This window comes from Eschscholzia californica, unplaced genomic scaffold (assembly GCF_041429995.1).
Source record: "Eschscholzia californica isolate CP2 unplaced genomic scaffold, dmEscCali1.0.p SCAF_1, whole genome shotgun sequence".
NCBI classification, from domain to species: Eukaryota; Viridiplantae; Streptophyta; class Magnoliopsida; order Ranunculales; family Papaveraceae; genus Eschscholzia; species Eschscholzia californica.
In genome coordinates this window covers 4,502,369-4,519,459 of record NW_028238198.1, presented here as the reverse complement: position 1 = coordinate 4,519,459, position 17,091 = coordinate 4,502,369, and the positions used below count along the sequence as shown (strand labels likewise).

The window sequence follows — 17,091 nt, the reverse complement described above, 5'->3', positions numbered from 1 at the left end:
TCTATAGAGAAGCCAATCAGGCTGCAGATTTCTTGTCGAAGATGAAGCTTGGACCGGGGGTAACTCACTTGAATGTTAGTCAACTTCCGGTAGAATTAGTCAATATTGTTAATGCGGACTCTAGAGGAACAGTGAGATTGAGGAAAGGGTGGGGCTAATGATATGATGTAATTTAATTGTTTTGCTATTTTTGATACTTCAATTTTTGTATGCGGTTCGGGCTTCTCCCGCTTATCATTATCAAAAAAAACATCAAAATACAGTAATGTAATTCCCAAGAATCGCATTTCATTCCCGCGCGCCAAACATGGCCTTATTGGCCACTCGGACGACTCAGGCGGTAAAAGTTATAGACATTGTCTCTGATTTGGCCGTCGGAATTGGAGCACAGATTTAGGCTCGAACATAGTGCATAGGAAGCCCAAGTCCTCAAGCGGCACAACCTCAATAACCCTTCTCCTTAGTGCCTTGCGGGAAGAACCTCTTCCTCTCTCTCTCTCTCTCTCTAGAATGGGCGACCGGTGGTCAGTCGACTGGCAGCAGAAGAGGTCCCTGAGCTCGTCAACCACATCAGGGAAGCGTAAACGTGGGCATCGCCGTCGTCCTCCGCACTCAACTCACGCTAAGAAGGAAGAGAGGAAGAGAAAACTCGATTCATTAGAAACCCAAGTTGTTCAAACTCCCAACTTACTAAATCTCAAAGTAGAAGATACCCCCTGTACTTCAATTTCCACTGATTTCTCACATCACAAGAGAAGAAGGAATACAAATTTCAGACAAGACGTTAATAATCGTCGATGGGTTTTTTCTTCCCACGATTCCTCTCGTTTTAAAGGTAATCAAAATCTCCCCTTTTTCTCTATCTCTCTCTCTCTAGTATAGACTGGGATAAATTTCTGATTATTATTGAATTCTGATATAAATTTCTGGTTGGTTCTTGTAGATAAAGTTATAGTTGTTTCATATAACATATTAGGTGTTGAAAATGCATCAAAACATCTTGATTTATATGAAAATATCAAATGGAGACACCTAGACTGGGATTGGCGCAAATTACTTATTCGTAAAGAGCTTAATCAATACAATCCTGGCATTTTATGTTTTCAGGTAACTTCACTGAATACTTGAAGTAGTACCCATTCAACCATAACAAACTTTTTATCCTATTTCAAGTTCAAATAAGCACACCTCGAGGCATCAGGTGGCCGCCTCGCCTCAATGCACTCGTCGGTGGTGCGTACGCCTTGGAAGTTTTTAAAATTGATTTTATGAACTTATTAAATGGGTTTCTTTTGCCAATATAGGAAGTTGATCGATTTTCCGATTTAGCTGATGTTCTAAAGCAAGATGGGTTTGAAGGTGTTTACAAGGTATAATATCAAAATCAGCTTTCAAGAATAATACTAATACATAAAACTTTGAGAGCCTAATTATATTTATTTTCTATAGGCCCGAACAGGAGAAGCATGTGATGGTTGTGCTATGTTTTGGAAAAAAGAACAGTAAGGCTTGTTATTAACGTTGCAAAGTTTCTTGTTCTAATTCTTACTTCTGTCGATATTTTCGTTAATTATTTTTCTCGGTTATGATGATTCTTTTTGGATGAAGTGACCCACAATATTAATGTTAAATTCTTTCTATGAGCAAAATGAATGAATAGAAGGTTAGAGAGAAACTGAGAAATACATCATATTTAGTCCGGAATTACTTTTACTCATTCACTAAAAGAATAAGGGTTTACTTATGGGGTTATTCCCGGTAAGGGGATGTTATAATTTAGAGACAGAAAGGATACTGCAACATATTACATATATCACGTGGTGAAACAAAATTTAGCTGGGTATCTAGTTTACCGAAGGCTCTTCTCAATTGTTGGATTATAGTAGTGTATTTGGAACTGACCAATGACATTAGTAATTAACTAATTACATTATAAATTAGGTTCATTTTTAGGTTCTGTGCGATGAGATTCTAGCGAAATCGTTATGCACTGTTCTCATTTTTACTGCTAGTATCGTTTAGTAACTAATGGATTTCATTCTCCGACACATGCATGTTAGAATGTTACTTCAAATCAAAGACCAGTACATAAGAGTGATAATCGAACATTTGAAAAGGTCTCCTAACTGTTGAAGATCTTGATCTGTTTGTTCATTTATGTGTTTTACCTCTCTTTTACCATGTGACAGTAGCAGGTGATTTTTTTTAATCAGATTTTCCCTGCTGCATTTTTTTAATCAGATTTTCCCTACTGCACAGATTTTCCCTACTGCATCAAGACAATATAGAATTTCGGAAGTTTGACATGCGAGATAATGTTGCCCAATTTTGTGTACTAAAGGTAATGGTGGATAACTGATTACAATATATTTAATGATATCTTTGATGTCATTTCATTTAAAAAAAAAAATGATATCTTTGATTTTAAGGTAAATAAAATATGTTCTTGGTTATTACTTTTAGTCATATGGTGATCAAAATTCTCTCACTTATTACCCCTCCCCCGATTAAATCAATTTATTTTCTTATGCAGATGAATTCTAGTCATTCAGATGAAGATGTGAATTCCAATCTCCCACTGTGAGTTTTGGTGAACCTCTTTATGCTCAAGTAGTACACTGCTATTAATGATATAACTGTCTATCTAATGATGTATGAATAATGTCAGAGACTATACGCAAACTCATGTTTGAAATTCTATTGTGAGTCTGTACCCTGGTACCATTTTACTAAGTTACATTTCGTAAATTAGGGCCACACCTCGTACTTTCCTGGTTGGAAACATACATGTGCTGTTCAACCCTAATCGTGGAGATGTCAAACTGGGACAGGTATTCCATCTTTCCATAAATAAGGCATTCTCCAATTTGTATGGAATGGAGTTTTGGTGTTTCTGTAGAGACTAAGTTAATCCTACTTTGTGTTTATCGCTGGTCTGTAGTATATAATTATGCTCCCGTATCCCAATCTTATTCCGTTAAGGTGGAATCGTGGTAGCTTACTTCCATTTAAATAATTGAGTTTCTTAATGATACACAACCAAGAGATATTAATAATGCATCATAACATTGTTTTGGTTGTAAGTTGTAACCAATATATATCGGAACTAGCCAAACACTTAGGAAGAGAAATATGCTTTCAGTTTATACCTCAGAGCAAATATTGTTGTCGGAGTTTTGCAACTCAACAAGAACAATATTGATGTATCTCAGAGTAAAATCTATGTGGTTAGATTAAAAGTTAAAAACATGTCATCAATGAGATGCGTCTTTCATAATTCATCATTATCTATGCGTGAATTCAAAACCCAGTTGGATTAGTAACGAATAGATCTTTACTTGTTCTCATGTCTGAAGATCCGATTGTTTGTTGAGAAAGCTCAAGCAATATCACAGGAATGGGGAAGCATCCCCATTATACTTGCCGGCGACCTAAATAGCATGCCACAGGTATTATTTTTAAAGTTTTTCTTATTCACATAAAAGTTTCAGAAAACTAGCCCGTCACTTGTTAAAAATCTGACTAGGTGTTGAGTGTGGGATACTCTCATTTTTACTATGTTGATTTGCTTTTCGTGTTGCAGAGTGCAGCATATCAATTTCTTGCTTCATCTGAGGTGTGTATCGGTTACAGACTATTATGTCAAAGCTATATTCTGTAATCTTTTCGAGTACTAAGGTATTACCTCCTCCATTGGTCTCAGTTAGAAATCTTACATCATGATCGGAGAAGAATATCTGGGCAGATTGAGAGCCTGTCAAGATGGCAAACAGTCAGATGTGAAAGCGTGAATTCGAATAGGTATTTTTATGTTGTTTTATATGAATTCATGCATTTTCATTTTAATCCTCAATAAAGTTGCTTCTTTTATGTGTTCTTATTAATATTATGATGTCTCAAACTTGGAGTTCAGGTCACAGATGACCATCTCAAGGTCATTGGAGTACGAATGGAGCAGTGAAGAATTAGAGATTGCTGCTGGAAATTCAAGATCCACCCGTCTTCAACACCAACTAAACCTTTCCAGTGCATATGTTGGAGTTCGAGTAAGATTTCTGACAAATCTGTACATTTCGTGTCTTCCTGCACATATTCGATCTTCTGTTTATAAGTTTGTAATATGAATAACATTAAACTTCTGTTAGAAACATCTCCAAATATACCTGAATTTATGGATTAAACAAGAGAAACAGTAGAAGGAAATGAAATATATGTATGTTACCACAACCCACAAGGGCTCGTACCATATCGGATTACTTCTTCTGTTGGTTTGATACCTCACTTCTATGTAGGGAGCGGCTAACACTAGAGACGGATGTGGAGAACCCTTGGCGACATCATATCACTCCAAATTTTTAGGAACTGTTGATTACATATGGTAATTTTCTATCAAAATCATGCTTCTACTTGAGGAGTTTCTAGTGTCTTCTATTGCTAATTCTCTTTTTTGTTGTTTATGCAGGCATTCTAAGGAACTCGTTCCCTTAAGTGTTCTTGAAACCTTGCCAGTCCACATTTTAAGACAAACTGGAGGGCTACCCAGTGAGGTACTATTATTCTTCTTCTTTTTTGGGGGGTATTTCTTACAAGTTGCAGACTGTGGTTAAACAAAGGTTGGGACTTAGGGTGCCAGAACTATTTTTTCCAGTGGTAATAAGCTGGACCTTATGTAATCGTTTATATAAACAGAGTATACATTTACAACCTAGTTAGATTTAGAATGCATTTTATGGATTTCGGGGGGAAAAAATATGTATATATTATTGTTTTCCAGGTTTATTCGCCTTTTTATGTTATTCTGTTGCAGAAGTGGGGCAGCGATCACTTGGCATTGGTATGTGAACTGGCCTTTGAAGATAATGGCGATCGGTCCTAAATAAGATCCTATTGAACTACGTACGGATAAGAGGGTCGGTGCTAAAGTGGTATGTCTCTTTCTTCTATAAAGAGAAAATGCTGGTTTTTCTTATCTAAACCTTTTCCACCAAACAAACCCATTGATAGTAGTCAAAAGAATCTGAAGGTCTTCTTCGGCTTTAGTGAAGTAGAAAGCCTGGTGAGATCACAGTAGGAGCCTAGTTAGAGAGATGGTAAGTTGGTAAAGATTAAATTATGGGTGTTTACATTTAGTTTAGAAGTATTTATTATAACCTTATTCTGGTGTTTCTTATATAAAACTCTTTCAATCTTGAAACTAAATTTCTTGAACAAATTTCCCAATGTTTCTCCAATACTAGATACTTTTGCAGGACATGCACAATCTTTTCTATAAATTTAACATCAAATTTGCACATAATCGTGTAAGTTTATGTGTGATGGCGTATAGTGGTAACTTTTGAGCAACGACGAGGTCCCATGTTACGACTTTTTCTCAGTAAGCTATTCCTTGAAACGTAAACATGAATCTATTTGGATGACAAAAATGTGATAGCTTGAGGACCATTAACCTTTTGCTTTTTCTTTGTTCTTATTGTTGTTGTAATTCTTGGGTCTTTTATCAACTCTTTGGAAGAATCTTCTTTTGTTCCCACGAAAGAGCAATGAGAACATCTTTGAGAGCAAGAGCTGGTAACTTGCGCAACAAAACAAAAAAAGAGCAACTAGTAACTCTGATAGCCTTCCAAAAAAAAAATAGTAACTCTGATAACTATCTTAACAAAAAAAAAGGCCTTTGGTATAGGAAGAACAATTTTTAGCAAAGGCAGTGCATTAGATAGGGAGATCATTGTTTTTAGAATAGGGAGAGAGAAACACTATTTTTTAAAATATCTCAACTTTAAACTTTGATCTCTCCCCTCAAACTATTTTCGACCAAAGGATAGAGAAGAAAAATCATGTTCGTCCAAAAATCTGTTTGACGATCAAAGGGAGAGAAGAGAGATAAACACCCTTAAAACCTATTCAACCAAAAGAGAGAAAAAAACCCTATATCTGTTTGTTTCGATCAAAGAGAAAGAGAGAGAGAGAGAGAGAGAGAGAGAGATGAAACCTAAACCCTACATGACTAACACAACACTCATCTCCATAGTTGTAATTCTTATTATTGTTTGATTTCCTCCATAGATTTTTAGGGTTTTAACACTGATTAAAGTAACTTTTGAAGATTCATAAAAGAAATTTCGCTTACATAAATAAAAATTCATTAATGAAAATAGTGAAAATTTTCATCCAGAACAACTGAAAATTTAAACAAATTTCGTCCAGGGCGGATGAAAAAACAGAAAATTTCAACCGACTCGGCCGAAATTTATGTTTTTTTCAGCGGACCTGGCCGAAATTTGTTGTCTTTTTCAGCCATCCCGATTCAAATTTGTTATCTTCATTATATATGTCTTTGTTTAAGTCGATATCTTCGTTTAAGTCGATGTCCTCGTTTAAGTCGATGGTTTCGTTTAAGTCGATGTCTTCATTTAAGTCAAAGGACTCTTCTTTCTTGATATAGGGCGCTTCCTTCATCAATGGTGGTTCCTCATTCATGAGATCTTGAGGCATTATTAAAAGTTTGAAACTAAAACTGTAGTGATGGTAAACTTTGCAAGATTTTAATACTAATTGTGATGTTGATAGTAGTGACGAATGATGATATTAGGGTTGGGTTGTTTATGTGAGAGAAAAAGGTTATTTCTCAAATGGCCCCCAACTTTGTGACCAGCTTCCCTGCCTAGCCCCCTATTTTAGCAAAATACCCATATGACCCCCTTTTTTCAGTTACCGCTAAATGTCTGTTACTCTCTCTCCTCCATCTCATCACCTCTCTCTGCCACATCATCATCTTCTCCGACAGGGGTCGCCACATCAGTTCGTGACCTTGAACAGCTTTGTTCGAGACCTTGAACAGAGTTGTTCAGGGTCTGTTCGAGACCTTGAACAGATCCGTTCAGGGTTTGTTCTCGACCTTGAACAGATCTGTTCGACCTTGAACAGACCTGTTCAAGCTCATTTCGACCTACTCCGGGGAAGGGAAACCCTTCGCCGGAGTATTTAGAGAGAGAGAGGAGAGAGAAAAATTTTCTTTTTTTATGTTTGAAGGTCGTCGGCCGGAAAATTGACCGGTCGGGGACCTTTGCCTGAGAAGACGATGAGGTGGCGAGAAGATGAGGTGGCATAGAGAGGTGATGAGATGTAGGAGAGAGAATGATGATGGTTAACGGTGTTCTAACGGTAACTGAAAAAAGGGGTCATCTGAAAATTTTTGATAAGTTAGTGGCTAGGCAGGAAGCTGGTCACAAAGCTAGGGGCTATTTAGGAAATAACCCTTTAAATTTTTAATCAATTAATTGTAATCAATGTTGTTTTATCGAACTTATGTAAATGTCAATCACGTAGTTATAATCTCATCAATTAAAAAAAAAAATTAGAAATCAACTACGATTTACGTTAGCCGTTACAAGGCATTGATACATCATGAAGACGTGATGAACACGATAACCACCTAATTAATCCCGTCAATTAGTTGGTTGGGTAGAAAAGAAAGAAATTAAAATTTTGAAAAAAATAATTATTTTGAAATAGTGAACAACACATGTTTCGCACATACAAAAGATCACAAATATTTTTCGCATCTCTACAAAAATCCACACACATGTTTCGTACATACATAAATTTTAGACCTAAATCCGAATGTATTTGAGTCGATTTTTTAGACCCGCATTGGAGTTTTTTCTTTTTTTTTTTTGTTGAAAGGACCCGCATTGGAGTTGCTCTTATAAATGTTGGCATAGATCAAATGTTTGTTCTAAAAAGGTTGATGGATAGTTTTCTTTTGGAAAGAAAACCCCAATTTACAATCCCATGAATCTGACTAAGAGTATCAGAATAGATGGAGTAATTTATAAGGTGGAAATAGGAAGAAGGAAGCAGTGACTAGTTGGGAACAGAAAGAAATTCATGGTTGAGCCAAAAGGGAGACTTGTTCAACGGAACCAATTGATGATTTAACCTATCCTACTACCTACCTAGTAAGGGAGGGGGCCCTGCCCTGCCTAGCAAGGGAGGAGGAGCTCTTCTTGTAGTATATAGAGGTTGGTTGGTTGGATCAAGAAAAGTGGAAAACAGCTAAGCTAGCTTTGTACCTGACCAATAAAAACAAACAATACAAATACCAATTATACCTAACTACTTGTCTTTCATCATCCATGGCCATGGTTCACTCACTCGTTCGTTCCCCTCTACTGTTTGTGCTCTACTGATAAAATAGAGAGAGAGAGAGTACATTGTCTACAGCTATGACTGGACGCCCTTTTTCGTAGCAGAGTCATTTAGAGGGAAGGGGAGGGAGGGCCAACTCTGGTCCCAGTTAGTTAGTTATATGTCATGAGATAAGTGTGGGAATCGGGCGGGTAAGGGCGCCCGCGGGTAGTAATAAGTCGGGCTCGGGCGGGTCGGGTAGATTACCTCTCTGGCTATTAGGGTAGTCGGGCAGATCGGGCGGGTAATTTGCAACTTTCTCATGATCAGGGCCCGCCCAAGCCCGTTAGAGGAGTCGGGCCACGCGGGTTTCGGGCAATCGGGCATCGGGTATTACTAAAAAAAGTTCAATCATAAATTAGGTTTTCTAAAAGTAGATAGAATATCAAGCAAAGATTTTCATTAATTTAGGTTACAGTAGATCTCTCTTTCCCTTTATCTATCTCTGCATGTACATATAAACAAATCTATCGAAGATCTTAAGATGGAAACAAATTCATTACAGATTTACAAAATAAAGATTTGGATTGGCCAAATCTATTAAGATCTTTAGATGGAAACAATTTAATTGGATATTGTGTTATAAAAACTTAAAAGATCAATGAAAGAAAAATGAGATGAAAACAAATTGAATCAAAGAGGATGAGAGAAATAAACAGGGATTAACTTTGATCTATATCTCTCTCGATCTAACTATCATCTTGAACTTCATCATTTCTTCAATGCTTATCCTTCATTTGGCATGATTTGCCGCTATGCAAGACTGCAATTGACTTTCTTTCTCTACCTCTATCTCCCTCTCTCTCTCTCGAACTCTCTTGAAAATGAGAGAGCAAAATGAAGTGATTGATTGACCTAAGCCTATTTTGGCATCCTAAGTTCTAACCCTAGATCCAACGGGTATCATCTTCACCATCCAACGACTTGTAATATGTCATTTTACATATGTGGGTGGTGGGCTTATAGCACTTTATTGCATTAGTGGGCTCAGGCAGACAACATTTACAAGCATTTCTATGGCGGGTATACAGGCACCCACCGGGTATACCCTATCGGGATCGGGCATGGGCGGGGTGCCGGGTAGAGAGTTTCACCCGAGCCCGCCCATTAAATTTCAGCGGGCCGGGCGGGATATACCCGAAGCGGGTAGCGGGTGCCCACGGTCAATCATGGGCTCGGGTGCCCGTGGGCGGTCTCGGGCCGACGGGCTATTTTCCCACCCCTATCATGAGATGAGTAGATGAGAAAGGGTACAACTTATCATCCCCACTTCATTCATTAATCAAATAGAGCCATCACAAGCTTCAAAGCTTGATGGAATTATAGCATAACCACTCTCACATTCAACCTCTTTAGTGACTCATAAAAAGAAACACTCATAAGAGTGACTCGTAACAAGGTAGGAATAAAGTCGTCGAGAAAGATAAGAGTAACTCATAAAAGAAACACTTAGAGTCAGCCAAACGGCTAGTACTCTAAACACACGAATTTTCCTAGGCTTGGCAACAAAATTGGGGAAAAACTAAACGATGATTTTTGCACGGTCACGGCTTTGGAGCTTAAATAATAATCTCTGGAGAATAAATTCTCTAAGGAGTCTATTGGTCTTCTTTTCTTTTTTGCTGAAAGATAGTGTTGTTTTTCTTACATTAGACTTCTCTCCATTGAATCTCGTTCAATCCATAAACACGTGTAATCCCATCATCAACTAAGCCCGCTCGACCGATCTCGTCCATTTGGAAATTCGTGTGAAAAATAGTAATTCGACTTTCTAAGGAGTATAATATGTAATACATTATGAAATTAATTAGCATTATAACCGTCATTGTTAAGATATCTTAGACCCTCGAGACCATTTAAAGACCTTTAAGGTGATTCTACAAGTCCTGAAATTCTATCAATTATATTTTTACTTTACTTATTGTCTTGATTTGAGAAGGACTGTCCAAAATCATTGAACCGAAGTGTTCTGCTACACATCTCATCATGCCGTTGTTTCTAAGTAACAATAATAGTGAAGATGATTTCGTACAAGAACCACTTCTTTACATGTGTGTGACATGAGAAATAACACCACATCAATTTTGGCATGTATAACTCAGAGATATGAATCATTCTATTGGACTGTTGGTCCCATAAACCCGAAAGTGGAGTTAATGATTGTGATTAATATGACTTTTTCATCTCATATTCAGTAAAAAAAAAAAAAGAAAAAAAAAAATTAAAGGGGAATCGATGGTTCTCATGGTAATTGGGCAGTGGATGGATTATTGACCCTGTTCCTTTATTTGATTGAGACTTAAATCCACCACATCCACTCAAACCTTCTTTTCCTTGTCTTGAATTTATTCCTGTCTCTTGGTAGCCATCTCTTCACTATTTCCTTTACTTTTCCAACATTCCATTCTCTTCCTACTTTATATATAACTTTTGGATTATTGTTAAGAAATACATGATGTCCATTTATTTGAATTACTCTGCCTTGGACTAACATTACTCTGGGATTAAATATCATTGTTAACCGCTTATTAACATTTTAGTTTGAGGGCGAAACAAAGTAATTGTCATAATAATAATAATAATATAGAGAAGGAGGTTTTACGGGGTTTAGGAGTCAAAACATAAAGATCATAGAACATGACTCTACTGGATACTCGATACCATAAGTTACTGATAGTCAATAAAAAATGTGAAGTAAGCACGTTCTTGCCATACCTTAATACTTTATCATAATATCAAGCACCATCTAACATCTTTCAACAAAAAAAAAAACACCATCTAACATGAATAACCACATGAACTAATATCAACTATTAAAATACATCAAAATGCAATATAAAATTAAGATCCTTTCGCTTGTCTCATGGGACCTAAAAAATAAGTATTTTAGTTGTTAGATTCGGAAAAACGAAGTAGTGTTTAGCTTTTTAAAATCATTTCTAAAATCTTATTCAAAACTTGAGTTGGACAACAAGATGTCTATATCTAAGTAATTATAATTCCTTTGAATGACTTATTTAGACTGATCGTACATTCATTTAAAAATTTACCCCGCCAAAGGCTAAAGCATGGAAAGATTAGTAAAACGCTCCTCATTGTTCTTTGTAAGTCACACGAAGTCAGTCTTCTTCGTAGGTAACACCTCATTGTTCTTTATAGGTGACACGAAGTTAGTCTTCTTCGTAGGTGACACGCTCCTCGTTCTTTGTAGGTGATATGAAGTTAGCCTTCTTCATGGGTAACACGAAGTCTTCCACTATTAGGCCATCTAGGTGACAACGATGGCTGGAGGCAGAAGAGAAAAGGTTTATTCGCCGAGAGAGATGGTTTTCCATCAAGAAACACAAAAGGGCAAGTAAGAACACAAACAATCCTACTACAAGTGAATAAACATGAGAGGAATAAAAGGATTTCATCATTCAAGAACAAGTAACAATAGTTTCTCTCTCACTAACATAATATATCATCTCTCTAGAAAGAAGAGTTGTAACATTGGGACGGCTCTAATAGCACAAAAAAACCCAAGTTTACACACTTTTATCTTTCCACCTTTCTCAACTCAACAACTATAACAAATTAAATAAAAACAAAATCCTCAACAAAACCTTTAAATCTCAAGAACTGTGATTATATCAGTTCTTGAAATTTTACATAAACTCATGAAATTTAAACTAATAATACTTGAGAATACTAATTAATAAATAATATGAAATTCCTATGCTGCAAAACTTATGGGATTCATAGGCTCATCCATCCAACCTAGTTCTTCAGTTTTGAAATCAAAATCATCAACTTTGAAATCAAAGTCTAGGTTTAGAAGATCATTTTGTTGTTCCTCTTCAAATCCACATAATTGGAGGTCATCCCACTCTCCAAAATCGTCGAAAACTTGCCCAAAATCATTCATTAAGAATGAATCTAACTCAAACCCAAGTTCGAGTTCTCGCTCCATTGATGAAGGAATTAATGGCTCCTCAAATAAATCTGAAACGGGTATTTGCTTCTGTTCTTGATGTTCCTCTGTTTGACCTGCAATTTCGACCGATTCGTTTACTTCTTTGGTTGTGTTTTCTTGCTCTTCGGATAAGAGACTCTCAGATTCCTCTGAAACAGAGAAATGGGTGCTAGATCCAGTTGCAGAAACAGATGAAGAATCTGGTTGATTGTATTTCTCATTGTTCTTGTTCTTCTCACTACAACTAATGCTTTCTCTCTCTAACTCTAGTTTCTTTGCTGCCTTCTCGTAAGCTTGTGAAGCTTCTTCTGCAGTTTCAAAAGTACCCAACCAAACCCTAACACATCTAATAGGATCTCTAATCTCAGCAGCCCATTTTCCCCATCTTCTCTGTCTAACTCCTTTGTATTTCGATGAAGAAGTTCTAGTTAAACCCTTTTTAGCATTAGGGTTTTTGGTGAGGTTTTTAGGGGTTTTACCTCCATTAGTACTATCTTGAGAACTCTCTGTTTCTAAAGTAGATGAAGATTGAAATGGTGGAACAAATGGTAAATGAATCTCCTGAATCTTTCTCATAAAACCCACAGATCTGATTTTCTTCTCAACCCTTTCTTCATCGTCATCAGAAGAAGAATCAGTAGCATCCGGGTCGTTACAGATAACCCGGATCTTTCGGATCGTTCTGACCCGTTTATGTTCTTGTTCCACCATTTCTGCACAGAGTGAATCCTTCACTTTCCTTTGACTCGGTAATGTTTTTTGGGGTCCTGGCATTTCTTAATGAAATCCCAAAATCTCCCCACCAAAAGATATAGAAAAATAAAAACAGTAATCAAATCTCTCTAATAATCCAACAAAATCTCTTAAACCCTAAATAAAATTTATCTCAGAAAATCTCAGGTGAGTATCCCTCTTAAGAACAAAAATAGATAGAGAAATCGTTTTATCAAAAAACCACCAAAGCATTCCACTCCAGAACCAGTCCTGCAAAAAAAAAAAAAACCCCAATCAAAAACCCTTCAAAACCCAGATCTGAAACCCTAAAATGAACAAAGGGTAGAGAGAGAAATGGAAGAACATACCGTTGTAATCTCAAACGCATCGAAGCTGTAAGAAAACCCTTATCAGAACCCCAAGCTTGCATGCAGAGAAAGAGAGAGAAAGAGAAGAAGGTAGAGAGAGAAAGAAGATAAATAAAGCAGAGTTGCTCGTGAGCTCCTCCAATAACCAGATCAAAACTAGCCGACATAAATCTTCCTCACCACCGTATGTTCTGTTTCTTCTCAAAACCCCCAAAAAAAAACCTTATTCTTCTCTTTTTACAGATAAAGAGAGAATCATGAAGAAAAACTGAAACTTAAAAGAACAAAAATCACAAGCTAAAACAAGGATAAGACGGCTAAGATAATAAGATCACAAATCTGTGGTTACGATTTCAAATCTCTGGAAAAATATGACAAAAAAACCGTGAAGAAATCTCTTCGAGTTTCCTCTTCAGATACTTGATATAGACTTATCAAGAAACAAACCCCAAAAACCCAAACAAGTTGAGATATAGACACAAACCCGAAACCCCCCACAGAAATAATAATAAAGAGAAGGTAGTGATGAAATGAAACGGAGTGGGAGTAAATAATTAATATTACTCCCTCTTTTTTTTCTGATCGTCCTTCACTCACTCTCTCTTCTTTTTCTTCTTCACTGTTTTCTAAGCAGTCAAAAAGGACATTAACTGCAGGACAAATAAAGAAACAAATAATGAGGGAAAAGGAAAATAGTACGGTTATGAGCTGGCATATACCATGACATTCGCATGTATACTCATCGGTTGATATGCATATAAGGCATGAAATCCCCACATTATCATTATTTGACCCCTAACTTTTCCTAATGAAAACATAATAACATCTCTAATGCAACAAAATCACTCTGTTAGTTTTTTTTTTTTTTTTTTTTTGTTGAACTACTCAGTTAGTTATATTCGTGAAGTTTTAATTGAGATTTTCGCTCGTACCCTTAATTTCTTTTTTTACTTTAATGCAATCTAGATTTATTTTATTTGTTTATTTATTGTGAAAAACAGTTATTTATTTTTGAATGATATTATAAGAGTAATGATTTGTCCACTGTTTTGGGGAAAGCATTAAAGTTTCCGGTGAAGACAGTGGAAAAAAAAATTAAACCAAACACTCCTTTAATGTTGCCGGAAAAAGTCGCCGACCGGATGTTGCTGGCGACTTCACCATCTTCTCTTTCTCTCTCTTTCTTCTCTCTTTCTTCTCTTTCTCTCTCTTTCTTCTCTATATCTCCGGCGAAGGGAAAGAGCCCCTTCGTCGGAGCTCGTCTGGTTTGAACAACCAAACGAGATCTGGTTTGTTCAAACCAGACGGGATCTGGTTTGATCAACAAACCAGACCTCCGGCGAAGGGGCTCCTCCCCTTTGCCGGAGATGGAGAGGAGAATAAAAAAAAAATATTGTCGCCGGAGATGATGGAGTCGTCGATCGTCGGAGATGGTGGAGTCGCCGGAGAAAAGAAGAAGGAGCTGAAAAGGATTTGGTTGTTTGGGGGAAATAAAAAAATCAATTTTTTTTGTTTCCACCCAAAACTTCACACCCCGGAAACATAGCTTTCCCCAAAACGTTGGCCTAATGATTTATTTTAGGAACATATAAAGTTTTACACTTGAATATTCATGAGTTGGACAATTAGAGATATCTCAATAGTACACCTAAAAATAGAGTTTCATCTTAAAATATTTTTATACTATCTCCAAATCATCTTAGTGATCTAAATCAAGTGTTGCATTTGAGAGAATATTTAAGAAAAAACTCTAAAATTTGTATTGGACTCAAAGTTCTAAAGATTGGGTGTTGTATTAGAGATTCTTTAATAAAGGCTTCCATATGGGAGGTTTTCATTTTCGTTTGGAACCTCTGAAATTTTATTTTTAATTTCCGATTATAAAATCATGAGCTTCAAGATAAAAATGTTTACATCTTTTTTCCTTATATATATAAAAAAAGAATAATATAAAAGAATATAACAAAAAAATTAAAAAACTAAAAAATATTATTAAAAAAGGAAAATAATTTTTAATTTTTTTTTATAATAATTCAAATATTAGTCATCAATATTATCATCAATAAATCTATAAAGTACCAATAATCTATTCGGTAAACCCGAGACGAGCAATTAGGAAAGTGGATTCGGAAAAGCTCAATAAATCAAACGCGGAACTAGGGGGTTAGCGCGAGTATTTTAGGTGAAGGCTTTAGCTCTAAATATATTCAGATACGCCCTCGATTTTGGAAAGTTAGAGAGGTACGTGGAGGCCTATACCTTAATTCTGAAATGTATGGGGTATAAGCATGACTAATATTTTCCCATCGTAAACTCAAACCCGATCCAAAATTTTAGACAGAAAATATTATCGTTATCTAAATAACGTGGGACGCAAGTGTAAATCGAGAGGAAACTTCCTGTACCAAACTCCTAAGATCGGCAATGCCATCTATTTAAAGTACGAGATATCCTCAAATGAAGAAACTTATCTAACTATGACTACTAAATAGTAGTTTCATGTTAAAAAGGTGGATTCTCACCGCTTCACCGCAACCACTCATCCATAATCGGCTAAGTGAGCCTATATAAAGGAACAAATCTGCCTTAAACTGAATAAGCTGTCAATATAGGGTTCAAATTTTAACGTCGAGCTTTCAATTTAAATTCGGTTTAAATCTTTAGCTGCAAGAATCCTTTCTGACTTGAGCACCGGAAAGGTTTCTGAGTTCTTAGCAGGTTTTGTCCAAGAATTTAAGGAAGTGATCGAGGTTGGGATAATATTTTTTTTCATCCTGAATGATAACCTAAAATGTATTTTAAACATCATCAAATTGAAAAATAAAATAAAATAAAGTGGGTTAATTAGATTCACCCCAAACTCAATGTTGGGAAAGCCCAACGGCTAGTGGGAGGGGTTAGGAGCCCCTTCCTTGCCCAAAGGATCCCCTCGCGGAGCACTCGGGACGGGTTAGGATTGAGCTCCTGAATATTCGAGTTTGGGAGCTCATTTCCAGCTCTATTGGGTTTGATCTTACTATTTTCCAGTTCCTACAAGTGAGGATTATCATTTGGTTGAAAACCCTTCTAAAAAATCCATGTGTTTCCAAACATAAAATTTTTTACTCGTATAAGCCCCCACAAGTGTAGTTGGTAAACTTTTCTTTATGTCGCATCACCTTAACCACCACTACCACTACCACCACCATTATCATTTCTCTTTCTTTATTCCAGCGGAAGAGATGGTTCCCTTATTAGAAGCAAATAGTTGGTTTGCAGGTTCGAGGTTTCTCCCTATTATGTAGAGAACTTTCGCCTAAGTCAAATCCTGAATGAAGGTCTTCTGATTTGGAGTTTCTTCCATAGGATTGATTTTGGCGAAGGAAACTCTCCCTTTTGTCAAAACAAATATAACAATAGAAAAGAAGAAAGAAAGAGAAAAAAGAGTTAATTGGTGGTGGTCGGAAATGCTAGTGGTGATGGTTGGAAGTGGAACTGATGGTCGTCGTCAGAGGTGACGGTAGTGGAAGGAGATACCAGTGATGAGATGGAGAGGGTGGTGGTGGGAGGACACGAAGAAACAATTAAGATGGCGGTATCATGCTTTTTTTTTAGAAACGTCGCCGATGATAATCGAAAACTCTTGTCAGCGCAAGGATACCAGACGAATTTGACATATAACGTTATCCACAATCTTCAATATAATTCCACATGTATATAAAGTTCTTAGCATCTGCTCTTAAATTTTAACATTTGCCTATAAAGATCCTAGCAGCTAGGTAATGTTTTAACTTACTCATCAGTAAGAGGGAAAGTAACTCTATGTCTTGAGTACAAAATTGTTTGAGGTATTCACCCTTTACACTACCTTTTTAAATAAGTTACCAC

The 17,091-nt window shown here is 36.5% G+C and overlaps 2 protein-coding genes across 3 annotated transcripts; one reads left to right on the top strand and one right to left on the bottom strand.

Annotated features, from left to right (window-relative positions):
- Window positions 1-326: 326 nt before the first annotated feature.
- LOC147563429 (DNAse I-like superfamily protein) lies at window positions 327-5,212 on the top strand. Of its 2 annotated transcripts, none has more exons than XM_086637722.1 (14): window positions 327-835; window positions 944-1,107; window positions 1,305-1,370; window positions 1,450-1,502; window positions 2,260-2,341; window positions 2,534-2,580; window positions 2,753-2,831; window positions 3,357-3,449; window positions 3,584-3,616; window positions 3,704-3,801; window positions 3,914-4,046; window positions 4,293-4,378; window positions 4,463-4,547; window positions 4,808-5,212. In XM_086637722.1, exons 1-14 carry the CDS (start codon window positions 511-513, stop codon window positions 4,874-4,876), a joined length of 1,413 nt encoding a protein of 470 aa, XP_086493848.1. In that variant the 5' UTR covers window positions 327-510; the 3' UTR covers window positions 4,877-5,212. The 2 variants fall into 2 exon arrangements, with proteins under 2 accessions (XP_086493848.1, XP_086493840.1); XM_086637714.1 differs by having other exon boundaries at window positions 346-835; window positions 2,242-2,341.
- Window positions 5,213-11,580: 6,368 nt separating this feature from the next.
- On the bottom strand, window positions 11,581-13,898 carry LOC147563428 (ethylene-responsive transcription factor ERF119-like). Its single transcript, XM_086637704.1, has 2 exons — window positions 13,225-13,898; window positions 11,581-13,126 (listed from the first exon to the last, which is right to left on the bottom strand). Exon 2 carries the CDS (start codon window positions 12,914-12,916, stop codon window positions 11,903-11,905), a length of 1,014 nt encoding a protein of 337 aa, XP_086493830.1. The 5' UTR covers window positions 12,917-13,126; window positions 13,225-13,898; the 3' UTR covers window positions 11,581-11,902.
- Window positions 13,899-17,091: the final 3,193 nt, after the last annotated feature.

Coding starts and splice junctions, on each gene's coding strand:
- LOC147563429 (XM_086637714.1), top strand. CDS start 511: ATGGGCGACCGGTGGTCAGTCGACTGGCAGCAGAAGAGGTCCCTGAGC. Junction 3,450..3,583: donor ACCTAAATAGCATGCCACAG/GTATTATTTTTA, acceptor TTCGTGTTGCAG/AGTGCAGCATATCAATTTCT. Junction 4,548..4,807: donor CTGGAGGGCTACCCAGTGAG/GTACTATTATTC, acceptor ATTCTGTTGCAG/AAGTGGGGCAGCGATCACTT.
- LOC147563428 (XM_086637704.1), bottom strand. CDS start 12,916: ATGCCAGGACCCCAAAAAACATTACCGAGTCAAAGGAAAGTGAAGGAT.